Source organism: Halichoeres trimaculatus, unplaced genomic scaffold (assembly GCF_033239565.1).
Source record: "Halichoeres trimaculatus isolate MK-OKI-2021-1 unplaced genomic scaffold, fHalTri1.1 fHalTri1_scaffold_23, whole genome shotgun sequence".
Lineage (NCBI taxonomy): Eukaryota > Metazoa > Chordata > Actinopteri > Labriformes > Labridae > Halichoeres > Halichoeres trimaculatus.
Genome location: NW_027437201.1, coordinates 13,461,661 through 13,479,507, shown reverse-complemented (window position 1 = coordinate 13,479,507; position 17,847 = coordinate 13,461,661). Strand labels below are relative to the sequence as shown.

The 17,847-nt window shown below is 42.1% G+C and overlaps 2 protein-coding genes across 2 annotated transcripts; one reads left to right on the top strand and one right to left on the bottom strand.

The window, feature by feature from the left end:
• The first annotated feature begins 595 nt into the window (after nucleotides 1–595).
• On the top strand, nucleotides 596–7,722 carry unk (unk zinc finger). The gene is made up of 15 exons (XM_074662717.1): nucleotides 596–857; nucleotides 1,162–1,371; nucleotides 2,469–2,645; nucleotides 2,768–2,898; nucleotides 3,026–3,161; nucleotides 3,256–3,373; nucleotides 3,456–3,540; nucleotides 3,632–3,939; nucleotides 4,097–4,162; nucleotides 4,253–4,436; nucleotides 4,528–4,629; nucleotides 4,758–4,943; nucleotides 5,030–5,211; nucleotides 5,308–5,568; nucleotides 5,750–7,722. The coding sequence occupies exons 1-15, from the start codon at nucleotides 709–711 to the stop codon at nucleotides 5,903–5,905; spliced, it is 2,451 nt and encodes an 816-aa protein (XP_074518818.1). The 5' UTR covers nucleotides 596–708; the 3' UTR covers nucleotides 5,906–7,722.
• Nucleotides 7,712–15,570, bottom strand: unc13d (unc-13 homolog D (C. elegans)). The gene is made up of 33 exons (XM_074662721.1): nucleotides 15,457–15,570; nucleotides 14,606–14,629; nucleotides 14,242–14,298; nucleotides 14,075–14,131; nucleotides 13,887–13,994; nucleotides 13,728–13,787; nucleotides 13,492–13,558; nucleotides 13,219–13,399; nucleotides 13,097–13,141; nucleotides 12,949–13,020; nucleotides 12,698–12,872; nucleotides 12,447–12,539; nucleotides 12,259–12,359; nucleotides 12,050–12,167; nucleotides 11,720–11,841; nucleotides 11,543–11,633; nucleotides 11,402–11,458; nucleotides 11,199–11,296; nucleotides 11,061–11,112; nucleotides 10,848–10,978; nucleotides 10,338–10,455; nucleotides 10,098–10,250; nucleotides 9,888–9,983; nucleotides 9,604–9,810; nucleotides 9,429–9,503; nucleotides 9,279–9,358; nucleotides 9,071–9,185; nucleotides 8,904–8,975; nucleotides 8,719–8,802; nucleotides 8,521–8,641; nucleotides 8,303–8,426; nucleotides 7,993–8,213; nucleotides 7,712–7,849 (listed from the first exon to the last, which is right to left on the bottom strand). Exons 1-33 carry the CDS (start codon nucleotides 15,514–15,516, stop codon nucleotides 7,737–7,739), a joined length of 3,348 nt encoding a protein of 1,115 aa, XP_074518822.1. The 5' UTR covers nucleotides 15,517–15,570; the 3' UTR covers nucleotides 7,712–7,736.
• Between the last annotated feature and the right edge of the window lie 2,277 nt (nucleotides 15,571–17,847).

Here is a 17,847-nt window from a genome sequence, read left to right as displayed (position 1 = left end):
CATAGACAAACTGGGAACAGCCCAAGCTTTAATAATTTTGTTATCACTACGGAAGCTCAACAGGCCCTTTAAATTGCTTAAAACAGGGATACAGAGCTTTTTGCCCAGTTTTGAATTTAAAAAAATTGCATTGGTTTATATGTTCATGGCACACCGGGGTTGTGTGTTTTTCAGTTGTTTTTTATTGGGCTCACTAAATTGTTACTGATTGGTAGTATTAGCTTTATTGCCATATTTGAGTTGCCTTCAGAGAATGCTATGGCTGTTTGATACTTAACAGTATGTAAAAATGTGTATAACTTGAAAGGGAAATCGCATGTTTATGCATGATAATTCTTATTAAATCAATTGTCTCACAATTTGCAAATCTTTTTTTAATATTGTTTGTTCATCCAAGTATTAATTGATAACATGTACACATTAACACAAGACTTAAGCTCTCTTCTCGATTGTTTGGTTGAAAACTACTGGAATACTAAACCTTTTATGAGTTTGCTATGTATCGAGTTTGTGCGTAAAATTGTCACACATATATAGAAGACTTCATATCCCATAATCCCATGTTGTCCATAGTTGTCCCTTTGCTACTACTTCCTCCTACCTTGCGCATGCTCATATCGTAGTAGAATGCGGATTTCGAAGCTAATAAGAATAGCTAGCTAGTAAGCTAAAAACAAGGTTCATGTTGTAAGACTTTAAACAGATAGAATGTCCAAAACACACCCACAACCCCCGATATCTTCGGCAGCAACGACTACCGGAGGACCTTCTTCGTCCTCCTCATCCTCGCCCGCTGGGGGCTCGACATCTCCCGCAACCGTGTTGAACGTGCAGCCAGAGAAACCTCAACATTACACGTACGTAGCTAGTTAGCTGGATTAGCCAGCCAAATATGCACAACCTCACGTGAAATAACATATATCAATCTTAAGTTGAATAATATTTGGGAAAGAATTACAGGGTTAAGTTTTCTTAAAGAGGATTCAAGAAAGTAAAGACTGCGAAAATCAGTATAACGCGTTCGGGTCTCATCAAAGAGGCCTAACGTTACAATAAGATTTCTAATTCAGTTTAGTGCAGTGTAGATATAGCTATTAATTTTTGTTTATGATTCGCTGCTGCAAAAAGTGCAATCCTCATTGTTGTTTTGCTTCCTCTCAGGTATCTGAAGGAATTCAGAACAGAACAGTGCCCTCTGTTCGTACAGCATAAATGTACACAACACAGGCCTTTTTCCTGTTTCCACTGGCACTTCCTGAACCAACGACGCCGCAGGCCCATCCGCAGACGGGATGGAACCTTCAACTATAGTCCAGATGTTTACTGTACCAAATATGATGAGGGATCAGGCACCTGTCCCGATGGAGATGAGTGAGTGCGGCTGAGGCATTAGTTTCTGTAAAGACTGATTCTCATCATTCCCTTAATGAGCCATCAAAGTCAGGGGTTTCTCTGTGGTACAGGTATTTTACTATTTAAGATCAGAAATATGAGTAAAGAGCGTGTAGGCATTGCATACATTGTAATGAAAAATCAAGATTTTACATTTTTCACTTTATGTATTTTATCATGTTACCCTCAGCGAAAAAAAATCTCAGTTTTTTAGTATGCCATAGAGAGTTTGCATAAATCTCTAAGTGGTAGGAGTCTGTGGTTAACTCAGAACTTTCAGATACTTATTTGTGAACTGTGAACAGCTTTGACATTTAAAAAAGGAAATGCTGAAGTTAAAAACCACATCACTTGCACAGCATACAGTGCCTTTTCAAAGTCAAGTGGTTGTTGAGGATACACTTGTATGCTATTGTAAGTCAATGGAACACTTTGGCTGGTTATTACCATATGTATCTCCTGTTAAACATGACACTCTGCCCTTCTGTGCGTCTCTAGAGACTGTAAGATGTTCGCCCTTTGTGGTCTTTGTTAAGCTTGTCTTGTCAGTCACAGTTGTAGAAATGCAAACAAACGATAGGAGATGGTTCGAGATCAAAATGGCTTGTCTACAGTCGTCAGAGTCTGCTGAGTTTGTTTTCACCTTTCACTCGTAGCTCTAGATTTAGAGGGTAGATTTAAGTATATAGTGCAAATTTAGATTTTGGCAGCTTAAAATTTTGGTGATGATGTGTAAGCTCACCATGCCATGGGCGCGTGTGCAATCCTGATCCAATACAAATGCTGGCTTTGAACTGTGCTCCAAAAACAAGACCCAGTTCATCTCAAGCAGGCTCCAACGGCTCAAACACAAGGTCCTTCACATTTCAGGCTCCTGTCCTGGATTTCTCTTTGTGTGGAGCAGTTTAATCTGCATTTGTAGAAGCAGTAATCAGCTGTATCAATAGTTAATGGTTCTTTGAAGTGACGTAGAGCCTTAGTGTGGTTTTCATTGTAAAGTGTGTTTAATCCAGTAGAAGAAGATTATAGCAACGCAGTTTTGTCATTTGACCCTTTCTGTGTTTTGTTTGTTCTAGATGCCCTTTTCTACACCGAACAGCTGGTGACACAGAACGTAGGTACCATCTACGCTACTACAAGACAGGATCATGCATCCATGAAACAGATGCAAAAGGCCACTGCAGTAAAAACGGCTCCCACTGTGCCTTTGCACATGGATCACATGACCTTCGCAGCCCTGTTTATGATATCAGGTACCAAAAGAACATACTTTACAGAAGAAACCAGTCTGCTTTTGATCTTGTGTTACTCTCTGTCTGTGCACATGTGCTGTGATGGCATGCAAATTATATTTACAAAGTTATCATTTTTACAGAGAAGTGCAGATCATGGAGTCTCAGGGGGGTCCAGGATCCACAGAGGGAGGTGGTGGAGATGGACAGTCGGGACAAGCAGCAAGTACAGCCCTCATCGAGAAGATCCTCAGTGAAGAACCGCGCTGGCAGGGTGAGTCAGAGCTTTGTGAATGCATGTTAACTTTTGGTCCTTTCATCACGGAAACTTCAGTATCTGAGGACATCTTGTTCCAGGAGCACCTAACCAGCTCTATTATGTTCCTCTTTAAAATCTTTAGATAACAACTACGTGCTGTCCCACTACAAGACAGAGCTCTGTAAGAAACCACCGCGTCTGTGCCGTCAGGGTTATGCTTGTCCATACTACCATAACAGCAAAGACAGGAGGCGCAGCCCACACAAGCACAAATACAGGTGCAGTATCATCCACTGTCACATATTCCAACATTTTTTTAACCAGCTGTGGATGTGTTTGACAAAGTTATTCATGTTGGTTTCTCCACTGCAGAGCCCTGCCATGTCCAGCTGTGAAGCAGAGTGAGGAATGGGGTGATCCCAGTAAATGTGAGGGAGCAGAGGGATGTCAGTACTGCCACACTAGAACAGAGCAACAGTTCCATCCTGAGGTTTGTTTCTTTAAGTAAAAACTTTTTAAAGTCATGAACAGAAAGTCACAGAAGATGAATATTAACATATTCTTTTTCACAGATCTATAAATCCACTAAGTGTAATGATATGCAGCAGTGTGGCAGCTGCCCTAGAGGCCCCTTCTGTGCCTTTGCTCATGTTGAAAGTGAGTATCCACATTACATTTTTAAGCTATTCTTCACTTCCTCTCAGACTCATTTTCTGGTCCTCATTACACTTTTATTCTCTTATTCCAGAGCCCTTTGTCCCAGAGGAGCCATCATTCCCTACACCAAGCTCCCCTCCACCTCCCAGACCCCCAGACCCTCTCCCTCCCCAGGAAGCGTCATCAAGTCCCAGCAGACACAGCCTGGGGCCTGTGTCAAGTTTAGGATCTGTTTCAGACCCCTTCACTCCGTCTGCAGGGTCTTATGCAGCGAAGCAGGGACTCCTTGGTGGTGTTTTATCTTTGTGTGAAGACGTGAGTGGAGGAGCAGAGCCGCTGTCTCCGTGGGCAGGAGAGGGAGGGTACTGCAGAGCGCCAGGGTTTGAGAGGGAGGATCAGGTAAGAAGTTTGTAACAGCACCACAGAATGAATCCTGTTTTTACGCTCTGTGTTAGCTGGTTTATTTTCAGTATGCTTTTTTTGCGCAGCTATCAACAGCACACATGTCAATCCTCTGTTAATATTCACACTGCATCGCCACTCTTTGTGATTCCAGGCTAAACAAAGAAGTTTCGCTCTTGAGCAGCGAAGCAGAGAGTTATCATCAACACAAAGCAAACAGGTAAGATGACCTCAAACTGAACTTGTTACAATTGTTTTTTCATTATTACTTCTATTTATGCCCAATCTCATCTGTTTTTCTTGCCTTTAGGACCTGTTAGTCTTTCTACCTGTGGGCAGCCCATTGAGTTTATCCTCCAGCATTCCCTCCAGTCTGGCTGCCACGCCACCCAGTCCTGCCCCTCCTGGACCACCAGGGTCCAGCATCTCGTCAGGCATGAATGCTAACGCCCTGCCCTTTTACCCCACCAGTGAGACTGTAGAGTCAGTGGTTGGTAAGTGAAAATCAATACTAAACTCTCATTTCAAGCAGCTATGACAGTAGAAACCCAAAAAACTAAAATAAATCTGGTGTTTGTGTTTTAGAGTCAGCTTTGGATGATCTTGACCTGAACGATTTTGGTGTGTCGGCTCTAGAGAAGAGCTTGGAGAGCAGCTCTGCGCTCCCCAGTGGGGGAGTCGTTCTTGGTAATATTAATGACTCAAGAATAAACTCCCCAAACGACTTGCAGTCTTTACACAAACCCATGTTCCTTTAGCTCAAAGCATATGCAATGAGACATAACCCATCATTTTCTGTCTCTTTGCTTTTGTAGGAGGTAGCCAGTTTCAAAGTTCTGCCCCCGTCAATATCCCAGGATCCTTTAGCAGCTCTGCTCCTTTTAGCTCCCCTTCTCCATCCCCTCCTATCAGGCCTCACACTTCGCCATTCTTTTCTACTCATCTGCCTCAACCCGGCCAATCAGAAAGCACCTTCTTAGGACCATCTCATAGCTCTTTAGGTTTGTGGAATAATAGTCAAGACAGCAAAGATGTATGAACAGCACTCTAATATGATCATGCTAATATTTCTCTCGTTTTTTTATAGGCCTTAATGGTATGAGCACTAATATCTGGGAGCATTTTCCTTCAGGCCAGGGTTCTCCTGGTACACCCCCCACCCTCCTGCCCTCTGGACCCTGTGCTGAGTCTTCCAGGCTCAAACAGGAACTTGAGGAAGCGCACAGGGCGCTGAAGCAGTGGGGTCACAGCTGGAGACACACAGCTCAGGTATTTTAGCATTGAGGCCTGTTTTTCAAAAGCACAGGAGGATGCTTTAAGACGAAAACAGCTTTTAATTGATATTCTGTGCTCTGCCTCCTGCAGTCGTGGGCCGCCCTGAAAGCAGATGCAGAAGAGTCCCGAGCCCACGCAGCACGGTTAGCCATGGAGGCAGAGAGAGCCAGACAGGCCGAGGAGGAGGCACAGAGACAGGCGTCTCTGCTGCAGGAGGCGCTGGAGAGCTTGAGGAGTGGAGACAATCCCCATCTAGCACTGCACCAACTGCAGCTACTACACAGGCTGCCCTTAGAGTCAGTGCTCAGTTTGCAGGCTCAGCTCTGTAGCTGTTTACGTGCAGTGGAACAGGTAAGAAATTATTTCACCAGAAATAAAACACCAGAAATAAATACTTAGGGATGAACTCTGTTGAAAAAAAAAACCTTGCAACCTTATTCACTTACCTGTTTTACTTATTGTTCAACGTTCTTCTCTGCTCATCACAGTAAGCCTCGCTAAAAAGTCTGAATAGTTCCCCCGTGTGTTTCAGGTGGTTTACAGGAAACAGAGACAGTGCTGTGTGACATGTGGGGAGCAGGGTTCAGTGTCCCTGTCCTGTGGCCATGGACTACAGTGTGAGAGCTGCTCCTCCTCTACAGAGTGCCCGCTCTGCCCAGAACAGACCCTGGAGCAGCCCCTCTCTTGACCTCACCACCCACTAGGACCACCACAGATTCCAGACCAGTCAGTCCTGATTCCACACATACCAGCCTTGGACCTCGACCTCCATTCAAAGTCGAGTCGGGGTCATTTTATAACCTGGTGACAACACTAGCACTGATCTGGTATTGTACTTTCAAGATGATGTTTACTGAAGAGTGATCATTTTAATGAGAAAGCTCTAAATGTTTTTCCAGCGCTGCCCGTGGAACATCCATAAATTTTACTCATTCTCGCTTTTGACCTGCAACACTGTTCTTTCTCCTGTTCTTCATTAGTGAACAAAACTTATTAGACCTGCTGTTAAACTTCTTAAGTGACTATGAAACATTTATATCTACAGCTCTTAATGTTTTAAAGCATAAGCTGCAGCCCATGAAGTGTCATCTATCCCTCTGAGAAACTTCAGGTCAGGAATTAGCTGTTAATTTTTTGTAATTACATTCATCCAAAGTGATTCATTGTTCTGACTGACTGATAAGGAATTTTGGATGTTTTTATGAAGGCACTTGATGTCTCTGAGAAGAATCGAGGGGAATAAGTGTAGGGATAAGTCTGCTTGGGGACCGTGCTCTGGTTGATTTTGTCTGAAAAACAAAACCAGCATAAATACTGAAGGTAACTGAAAACAAAGCCCCTCATTTTTATCTGTATTTGAAAACTTGGGAAAAGAAAATGTATGTATTTATTAGGTTGAAGCACAAACAAAATGTAGATTCAGCAAGGACAGTTGAATGGGAATAAGCCACTCAGTCTGATTCCCCGAGGATTGGAGATTTCTTTTGTAGAACAGTGTTTGTTTTTGTTAGAGGTCAAAGCTCCAAAATGTTGCACAGAAATGTCAAGAGTAACGTCATGAGTCAGGTCCTGGTAATGATTTCATCATCATCTGTTTAAATTAGTACACTCTGTAATTAAGTACACTCATATATTATGTTACACCATGAAACAGATTCTACATTCTCAGTAGTTGGAGCATGACTTGGATGCTTAATGTCAGCCTTTTTAAACTTCTGGAAAGCAGCAAAGATATTTAACTTTCCCTGATGGATAGATGACACTTAAGGTTAGCAGCTTAATGAGCTGTCCTAACAGCTTTATCTGGTCTCAATAAAAACATGTAAACGTTATATTTGGTTTAATCAAATCAGCCACACTTATCTGCTGGTAGCACTTCTAGATTATTTTGAGTTTCTTTAGCGAGAGAAATTGCAAAACTTCAATTACTGTTGAATAAAAACAGTTATTTAAAACTTTATTATTATTATTATTTCTTTAAAGTTACAACAGATGGCCTCTGTTAAAGCTCTCAGGTTTTCTCTTATATTCTTCTACATAAACTGGAAGAGGAAAGCATGTTAACACAATCAAAGCAAATGTACTCAGTCAACTTGTGTAGTCTTTGAAATAACATTTTTTTATTTTTATCTAAATACTTTTCATGTTAACTCAAACATAGATATTTTTGTTCAAATCAACCCTTTTTTCTATATCTCAAATCAATGTGTGACATGTTTCTCTGCCATATTTTTACCGCTGTAGTAAACTTCAACATTTCATTGTGTCGGGATGTAGTTAAGTGATGTCAAACTTATCTCTGATTAGACACAACATCAGGAAGCAGACAGATGTGATAAGATGTGAGGTTTGAATGATCATGATCACTGTGATGGTCTTTGAAGAACGTGCTCAGCGTTCTTTCATACACAACTCATCCAACAACAGTGTTTCTTTCTGAGTGGACTTTTCTTTGTTTTTGGTACAGATCATTAAAACAAATTGTATATTTTTGGAGGAAAATGTTGTTTGTAAGTTTGTTACTGTTGAATCTCTTCCTGGGACTGTTTCTCTCTCAATCTTCTCTTCTTCACGAAAGCTTGTGTCTCTCGCTCCCCTTTCCTGGACTCCAGTAACCTCAGGATACTGTCCTCTGAAAACATGCAAAAAAACAAGGTCAGGACTGGCAGAATAAATAGATCCACCCTCGGAGAATTTAAAGCTTTAAGGTGATAATTAAGTGATTTGGCAGACTTGTACAATCTTAGTCTTTTTATTCAGCCTCTCAGATCTTACCGTTTGGTTTAGGATGCATCAGACGCAGCCTGATCTGTGCAGGAACAGCATCCGGCTTTGAGCCGAGTCCATCGTCTTCCTTTCGTCCAGGAACTCCAGGTATGGACCTCAGAGCCAAGAAGGCCTCACCTTCAAAGTCATCTGTCCTCAAAGTGTCGTGGTCCAGAACTGTCACTACAAGGCAGGCCCCTGAGGTCTGGCATTGATCCAGGGACACCAAACTGCGAGAGAGAGGACACAGACATCAGCAACTATTGGAAATATTGATGATTTATTTGTTTAAGTGAAAGCTGAGATGTAAAATACGTACAACTCAAAGGCCTCATCAAAAAGTGGGTTGAGATCACAGCTCTTAATCTGCGTGCTCCGAGGCTCGACCTCTGGAAAAATGTGGTTAGGCTCCAAGCAGAGCTGCACAAACGGGTCGCTTAAACCTGGAAGAAGAAGTATCAAACATCAGGCATCAGGAAATTTGTTCACTGCTCTGAGTTTTCTGCATGTGTCTGAGAATGATTCTCGCAATCTCACCGTTAGAGTCCATCGGTAAGAGGTTTACTGCATTCAACACCTCAACTCTGAGCCTTTGGTCTGATCTCCGGTAAGACGTGAGGAGGGTGACTGCACCATATTTCTCTCCACCATACACTTTCTATCATCATAAAAAAAGTTGGAGTGATTTGAGATATCCTCTGAGGAGAGAATCTCATTTCTTAGAGGTGGTCTCACCTGCTCTGTTATTTTCCTCTCAAAAAACTTCTCTACAAGCTCGCGGCTGCTCAAAGAGTTGTGGGTCAGGTGACCTTTGAGAGTCTGGAAACAGGTGGAAGAGATGAAAAAGAAAGAGCAGAATCATTTATATTCTAGTGAAAGAAAGGGGTCAAGCTTCTCTGTTGAGGTCTGAGGTTACACACCTTGTACTCTTCAGAGTGGAGTGTTTTCAGAGGGAGCCCATTCCCCTCTGCGTTGAAGCACTGCTCCAAGCACTGACAAAAACAGAGAATATAAAAACACATCACAATCATGACTTCATGTAAAAGCCAAATGGGTGCTGAAAGTTTTTCTTTAGAGGTAACAAAACCTGTAGTGTATAGAGCAGTCTCTGGCAGTACACCATGAGCCCCTCCTGTTGTGGATGCTTGGTCGCCACCTGGTAAAGGATCTTCACTGAGTTATTCCACAAAGGAGTCAGAAGACTGGAGGAAAAACCCGCAGAGACAATTATGAGATTTAAACGTGAAAAGTTTAGACCTCAGGATTTAAGAAGCATAAGAGCTTTATAATCCTGCCTGTTGAAGTTCTCTTGAACCAGGTTTTCGTTCATATACTGCAGCTCCTGCTCCAGGTATCGCATCAGAGGTGCTGCAGCCTGAAAGAGAGAAGATGCTGAGTATGAAAGCCTCTGAATCTGTGTGAAATCAGCTGAGATAGTTTCTTACATCCTCCGTGGACTTGGAGGGGATCCTCCGCCTGGTCGCCATGCTTTTCACATGAGTTTCAATGTCCGTGTTCAGCTGGAGAATCAGACACAAGCCAAGTTCAGAGGTCATGTTGGCTATGTGTGTATAGTTTCAGTGGTTAACTGATTTTGGAGGATTTAAAGGATGATGTCACCTTTTTCCCAAGAGTGTCTAAAGCAGAGCGAATCTCTCTGCCGAGGACGCTCTGAGCCTGCTGGAGCTGCAAGGGCAGAGTGTTCTGGAACTGGCTTTCCCCAATGACGTTTTGGGTTCGATCTCTCAGCCCGGCCCAGTTCAGCTGCGTAGGCAGGCGGGTCAGCACTGACCGCAAGTGCTCCAAGTCGTTTACAACCACACACAGCTACATTAAGAGATCAGATCAGTGATTCATGACGCTTTAGGTGTTTCTCTGCAGCTTTTTCACCTGTCTGCTCTCACCATGTTGATGGCACTGCCAGGGTCAGAGTTCTCAGACAGCGCCCTCACACGCTCCTTCAGGATGTGACAGTAGGTCACCACAATCTTACACACATCCTGAAAACCATACACGCAAACAGACAGGAGAGAGTTCAAAGAATTATCATAATCCACATTTCCTGGGAATATTCTGACTGATACATCATCTGAGTTTGGGTCATGTCACTGTACCTCAGTGAGTTTAACCATGAGCATGAAAGCCTCCTCAGGATCAGGCCAGGACAGCTGCTCCCACAGCTGGCAGATAGGCTGGATACACGCCACCAGGTCCACCGCAGAGGTGCTGTGTTTTATGGGTACGCCCCCAGTCTGTAAGGGCTGGAGCTGAAGAAGAGTTTGAAATCTATCTATGATAACTCCACCTTTGAGGGAAACTAAACTTTTATCCTGACAGTGAAGCATCAGTGTTACCTGGTCCACTTGCACAGCCCTCTCCACCCTGTCTTGGGTTGTGGTGAACGCCTGGTTCAGCCAGTAGGGCAAAGCCTCTCTGAAGCCCTCTTGGAAGTTTGTGAGCTCAAGTAATCCCCTGAAACAAGATAAAAAAAAAACTCCTGTCATGGGATGTTTTATAGAAGGGTTTGCTGGTTCATGTGGAAATGGTTTCTGAGTGGTGAAATAACCTTTTTTTTTTTTTTTAAAGTGGCATAATCCTGAATTGTTTTGATTATTAAATAAATTTGATGCATTGACTTTAGAGTTGTGATTTGCTTTATTCTGGATAGTTAATTTAAAGTAAAGGATTTTTAAAAAACTTTAAGGGACTACTGCATGGAGCGAGTCTCCCCCTGCTGGCGGGATGAAAAAATTATGACTTCACATTAAACGCTTCATCCACTTTATTTCAAACACTGACCTGCCTAAACTTTATAGTTGAACTAACAGAAAGTATATTTTTGACATCGATGTGTGATTTCTGACCTTTTCTGTAAGAAGGCCTTGTCTTTGTGGATGGTCTGCAGGCTCAGGTAAACCGGGAAGAGGCTGTTTGCGAGACTCTGCTCCATCTGACCCTCAATCCGGGACATGGTCTCCATCACCTCATTTGCGAGCTGAGGAGGAAAGAGGAGGATGAAAGGACAGCAAGTTTGAAAAACAAAAGTCTAATCTATGATTGATACAAATGCAACTTACCAGACTGTCAAACTTTTTGTAGGCCACAGTGAAGACGTCCACCTGAACAGCACTTTAATGATGAGAGCAAACACACCAGATGTTAAAAATAAAATAATTCACTCCTCTACTCCAACTGCTCCAGCTGCAGTGACTCACCTGACAAACACTCTGTTCCACGTGTCCTTATTGTGTTTGATGTCTTCTTGCACCTCCCTGATCAAGTTGGAGAGGGCGCCTACAATCTCTGACAGGTCCTGAATGTGGATATGATTTTAAAAAAACAAAACAAAATGAAGACAATACTTCCTGGAAAATAAAATAAACGGAAGTTATGATCTTCGATATTTGCTTGTCTTTACCTTTGTCATGGGCTGATGTAAACCTTTCTTGATGGTAAACCACTCCTGTGTTCCTGTCTGTCACGAACATTATTGTGTAAAAGATTAAAGACTCGTAATGGTGCACACACTGGTGGTAATACTTAGTGTGTGACCTCTGACCTGTATGGCATCACAGACTTCATCTTGTAAGTCAAACTGTGCTGGGTTCAGTTTCTGAAAAGCCTGAGTCTTACAGATCTGGACCAGGATTCTGAATAAAGACAACAACAAACTATCTGTACATTCATTTGCAATAACAATTACAGCAGCTGCATTAACACGCGTCTTTTTGTGTACCTGAGGAGTGTGTGTAGTTTTGGAGTAGCGCTGGAGGATGGAGGGAAGATGTCTCTGTATTTGGCCACCAGACACAATCCATACTGCAGAAAACTGTGGAGAGAGTCTCCGAGTTCCTGTTTCTATTAAAAATGAGATTTAAAAAAATCTTAACCAGGTGGATCATCTTGAATAGTTTAGCTTCTTTAGTCAAACCAAAATAAAAAAAATCTTTTGAAGGCACCAACATCCACCAGAGAAGACATTAAAAACTACAGTTGGGGGAGTTAAAAGGAACATAACTTCCAACGTAATGAAATAACAGTTGGTAACTCAAAGTGAAGCATTCACCTGTTGATATGGCAGCTCCTGCTGGTGCCAGTGGTACTCTATACTGGTGAGCTGCTGGAACAGAACGGATGAGTCCACCTCTAAGCTCTGGTACAGCTTACTGTAAGCCACCCATTTCCTGTCACAGAGCCATCCACACGAAGAGAATGAGAAACTAACACCAACACTTCTTTTTCTCTCAGATAATCGAACATGAGCACGGCGCTTACGCAAGGTCCTGCAGGAAAGGTGACAGGTTGTTCTGTGTGGCGTAGAGTTCCAGCAGCGTCTGGGCTTCACCACATAGAGCTCCTTTCCACGGAGCAGAACTCTGGGGGAGATCACATGAGATGGGCTTTTATTATGATAAAAATGATAAGGATTTGGGGTTTTTATGACACTTTTTGAAGCTTTTTACCTGCTCCTTGGAGATGTACGCCTGAACAAACTGCTGCAGGATCCCACAGTAGTTGATGTAAGCGCTACGACCAGCGCTCAGTGTCCCATCTCTCTGTTGAGCATAAAACACAGGTTTAGAAATGTTATTACCAAAAGTGTATGGGCTTTAAACTAGCACAAAAAATCTCAAAAATAGTATTCATCATAACGAGTGTGAAAAATTTTCATAAGATAGCTTTAAAAAAAAGGCCAATAAGGCAGAAACCCTACCGACTTATGTATGAACTTGAGGTTCAGGTGACACTGTCCCCGATCAGGGTACGTCTCTGTTCTGGGCTCCAGATTGTACCAGTTGTCCTCAGTACAGTGGAGATCCTGTAGTTTCAGGACAACACTTCCCAAAAAGTCATCTGTGCCTTTCTCTTTTTTGGCCTCTTTGATCATCCTAAACAGAGAAACATGGAAAGTTCACCTCTCTGGCTTGAAAATTGTTTGTATGTGATTCATTGAGAGCTCAGTACCTTCTCAAACTGTTGAAATTAGTCTTAATCTCCTCTAGTTTCTGAGAGAGTGAAACCTCTTCATCCTTATCCCTGAAACAGAAGCAGAGTTGATGAAGTGAAGGAAACAGAGGAAGATTTCTTGGAGGAGCTCTGGATGTTTTCTCACCACATCTCAAGGTGGAAGCTGGCGCCAATGATGTCTTCAAACTCTCTAAAACAAAAAGAAAAGCTGTAAGAAGCTGGGTTCAACCCGTTACCTTTCATTCACGGATAGAGACATGAACTCACAGTATAAAGGTTTGGTTCCAGATGGGGTTCAGAGTTTGCTTCTTTATATCTGTCTGGTAAATTTTGTCGTCAGAAACAGCATCTTTAACGACAGATTTGCAGGGCTTGGCTCTGGACTTGCGTGTTCGACTCTCTTCTTCATCCTCCATTATTGTCAGCATGCAGTATGGGTCGCTGAAACCTGTTCAAAACACACAAGAAAGCTGCTATAACATTCAGAGATTTGAGAGAAGAATTCAAGCTGCTTGGTCCAAAGTGAAAAAAAGAACTCACCGGTGACATCTTTACCCAGGATTCCCTTTGCCTCTTTGACGGTGGCCATCAGGCAGTAAACTGGGGGCTGTAAGGGATGTGCAGATTTACAGTTATGATGATACTCAGATAGACACTTATCATCTTTTCCACAGGAAATGGAAGCTGTTAAACATTAAGATGTTTGGTTGGGGAGTATGAACAGATGTGGGGGTCTCTGAAATGTGTTCACAGTAACAAGTGTGTTTTTCTCTCACCTCTGTGCTCTGTACTTTCTCACTTAAGCTCTCATGCTCCGAGTCTGTCATAGCGAAAGCCTGGTATATAGGATGGAGATACGTGAAGAAGCGACAAAGTTAGTCAAACAATCACAGCGTGGAGCCTGTGGTTAAGTTAAGTGTGAAGATAAAGTCTACCTCCTTGATGTACTGTTGAAGCTGGCTCTCTGTGAAGACCTCAGTGGATGATGGGTTTCCCATTTTATGAGCAATAGTGTATAACAGCTCTTTATACAGAGGCTTCAGCTGGAAACAGACATGAAAAGTGAGCGTCACTAAAGAAGGAGGAAAATATGGAGGAAAACACAACATGTGACTCGTGATACCTCCATCTCCTTGTGTTTTCGTGCTTTCTCCTCTGGGTTTTCATCTTCCTTTAGATCCTAAACAGAGAGATAGTGAAATTGACCTTCAATGATATCAAATGCACGTTACTGAAAAAGATTATCTGTAAATAAAATCAGGTATTATAAGTTAAAAAAGAGTTGCATACCCTCCTTTCACGAACTTTCCTTGTCACCCCAAATTTACGAACATGGCCAGGAGAAAACTAACAGAAGAGATGAAATACAGTTCAGCTACAAAGACTTCAAGGACAAGACTGTAGATACTGTTGGCTGGTGAATTTTGAAGGAAATGAAACAGCTAAATGTTTTACAAAGCATGCTATGGTTTGAACGTGTTTCCCCTTCAACAGTTTTAACTTAGTTTTATATATTGAGAGTCTAGCGGTGCACTTCAAGAGACCCAATGTGAACCGTGATGGTAAACTTCAATGCCAGTGCTAAAGTAGTGAAATGAAGGAGCTACAGCTTTAATAAGAGAAAAACCCTAGATGTGAGGCAGATTTTATTTACCTGTTTGCGTCTTGAGCCATTTCCCTGTAAGCAAAAAAAGAAATGAGAAGATTAAGGTTTATTGGTGTTTAAGAAGGGAGTTCATCAAATATGTACATAGACATTAGGAACAGAAACAGTCATGGTTTTGATCTCTGATAAGGGCCATCTTCACTTCCTCTATTTCTGATAACGAAAATGAGTTACAGGCAACAACTTACTCAATGTTCAAGCCAAGGAAACTAACTTAAAGGAGACTCTTTTAGACACTAATACAAATATGCAAAGAGCCCTTCAGTGTCTCACATTCACACACCTTAGCGCTTAAATCTTGTCTGAAAACAGCAGCACTGCTTTGACACATTTTGAGCTCAAAAAAAGAAATGAAAAATGACTTTTTCAATCAGCTGAATTTACAACATCTAATTGTCAACACTTGCAACATACAGCACCATGCTGCAACACCGCCTTCAGAGAAAAATAAACCTCATTGTGCATCATCTGATCCAGGTTTATGACTGAAATATCTGTTAGTCACAGTCACTGCCTTTTAAAAAAAACCAGATTGGACAATATGAGTCACCATCCAAGATTGGGGTTTTACATTGTAGACTATTGAAGGTTTGGGGATTTTTGGGCTCCATTGTAAGAGAATCATTGCACCACATTAGTAAAGATTACATGAGGCTTTAAATTCTGTGCAGATCTGATAAAAAAGGCACATAAAGAATACCTTCTGAATAAAAGAGGCTAATACTTGGTATACTGGACAGCAGCATCACTTTGATTATCAACACAGTGCCATTAAAAATTTGAGCCAAGAACAAAACATCAACACATCTAGTATATAAATAAAGTACATGAAGTCCTACCTGTTCAGGTGTTTGCAGTAGATTGTTTCCGGTGTCTGTGGGCTCAGAGCTACTTGACATTTTGATGCTAATATCAGACGACCATACTCCTCTTGGTGTGCTTTGTGTGTGTATTGTGTGATAAAGGGAAGCTGCGAGTGCGATGTGTTTGAACTACCACATAGAGGCAGGAAGTCTTCACTTCCTGTTAAAGGTGGTAACGTCAGAATGTGTGACTCAAGACCTTTTCCTTTATCTGGTGCTGCATCTTTTGTCTTTCTTCTCCTCGCTCCTAAATTTAGTTGATGGCCAAAACCAAAACACACTCACACACACACACGCACACACACACACACACACACACACACACACACACACACACACACACACACACACACACACACACACACACACACACACCTATACAGATATACACACTTACACACTTACACACTTACACTAATTATTAAAAACCAAACCCTCAGTCTAAAACCGTACTGCGTCCCCGATTAGAATCATGGTTTGTGCTTTGGTTGCTACCGTACTGTTGTTTTGCTAACATCACTGCAATAAAGCCAATGACAGAGCTTAATCATGGGTTTAAGTTTCATACAATATATCCACAAATACTTGCAGCTGAAAGAGATGTATGAAAAAGACTGTAACATGAGGCCGTGTAAATCAGTCCAGCTGTTTGTGTATTGTTAGCTCCACCTATGTGCTATTATCCTCTTCCAATGAGTATTTACTCACTGTCTATTACTTAACCTAGAGCAAAAGCCTGCTGCTCCAATATTTGTCAACAAACATTTTTATCACAATTTCTGATGGCTTTCTTTTTGTTTTCTGTATAAAATAATCTTTCACTTCATCTACATTTAAAGTGACAGAGAGAGGGATTGACAAAGGTCTCTACTTTGTTTGCCAACCCATGCCATTAATTTGCATCTTACTGCATCTTTCACAGACACTGCCCTCTTTCATTTAGCTCCTTTTAAGAAGCACTCTGATCATTGGCCTGGAAAGACCCAAGATTTATACATCAAAAACTGACTCTGGCCTGTTCATATGGTTTAATAATTGTCTGCAAACGTTTGACCAAAACAAGACCATGTTGCACTGGAAATAATCTCTGAAAATATCTTCAGCTATTTTGATGGATCAGGTTAAACCAGTAGAAATGTTGCCATGCTTGATATGTGCATAAAAATACCAAAGATGTAAATTTAAACAAAATATCAACAAATCAGCTGACAGGCACGCACAGGGTGGATAGAAAGGGTGCTAGCTTACTTAAAATAACAGATATTCAGATGATTATGGTTGGGTTAGCTGCTAGATAATGCAGGATGAGGCCAGACTCAGACAACCTTTAAGTTAACACTTAAAACAATCATCATGGGTTAGAAGTTTGGGGAAGGGGACGCATGGTGTACCTAAAGGGACAGCGTGAGTCCTTCGCACAGTCCATCACAGCCCTCATTTAGACTGTGAGGATGGGACATGCTAAATCCAGAGATGTTTGGCCCTTTGTCTCTGTGCCAAACTCCATTGCGGGTTTGCTTCCAGGACTGAGGCTCTGACAGCGTCCCAACCATGGAGGTGAAAGTGTCCCACCACTACCAAGATAGGGGTCTCTTTCCCCATTAAAATATTGTGTCTGTGCTGAGCGAACCTCACCAAGATTGTGTTCACATACGCTAATATAACAAAGTTAGCATACAGCATCCCGCAGGTAGCACCGTTCATCAGGTAAACTCTGTTTGCAGTGTGATGGCTTCCCCTCAGCTGTATTGTAAAAACTGCTTTTGTTTGTTTTGGTCTGGTGCTAAGAAACTGTCTGTGACCCCTGGTTGCAGGGGTCAACAGAGGCGGAAGTTTTGCTTTCAGCAGGTGAGATTGCAGGTTTCTGGTTTTTTTTCTGTATGCAGTTAGGATTTTCTGACCCTGCAGCATATACGTCCCCTCAGTGATGAAATTATAATGATTCCTAATCACTCTCACTGATTCACTGATTCCACAGAGGATGGTAAATATGTAGTGACAAAGGGGAGGATTGGAATGGCCTGTCTGGGTTTAGTTTTGAAGCACTTTCTCAGCGAGAGCACCCTCTTGTGGCCAAAGCTGAGAACAACGTTTTATAGGCCTGTTGGAAACCTGAGCAGCTGAGATTTCACAAATCCAGCAAAGGTGTGTCAGGGATGCTGACTGGTTTCAATGTCCAGGGTGAAGAGTATGGCGTCCTGTGGGATAATCTAATTATTTCCATGAAACAGAAGATATCTTTGATGTAGCTTTCATGTGTGATGTAGAGAGGATTGAGGAAGGAGTACTCTGTTGTCCACTAGGTGTCACTGCTGCAGTCTGCCTTCCTGAAGGGATTTCATGAGGCCTGCTCCATTACTCAGGATC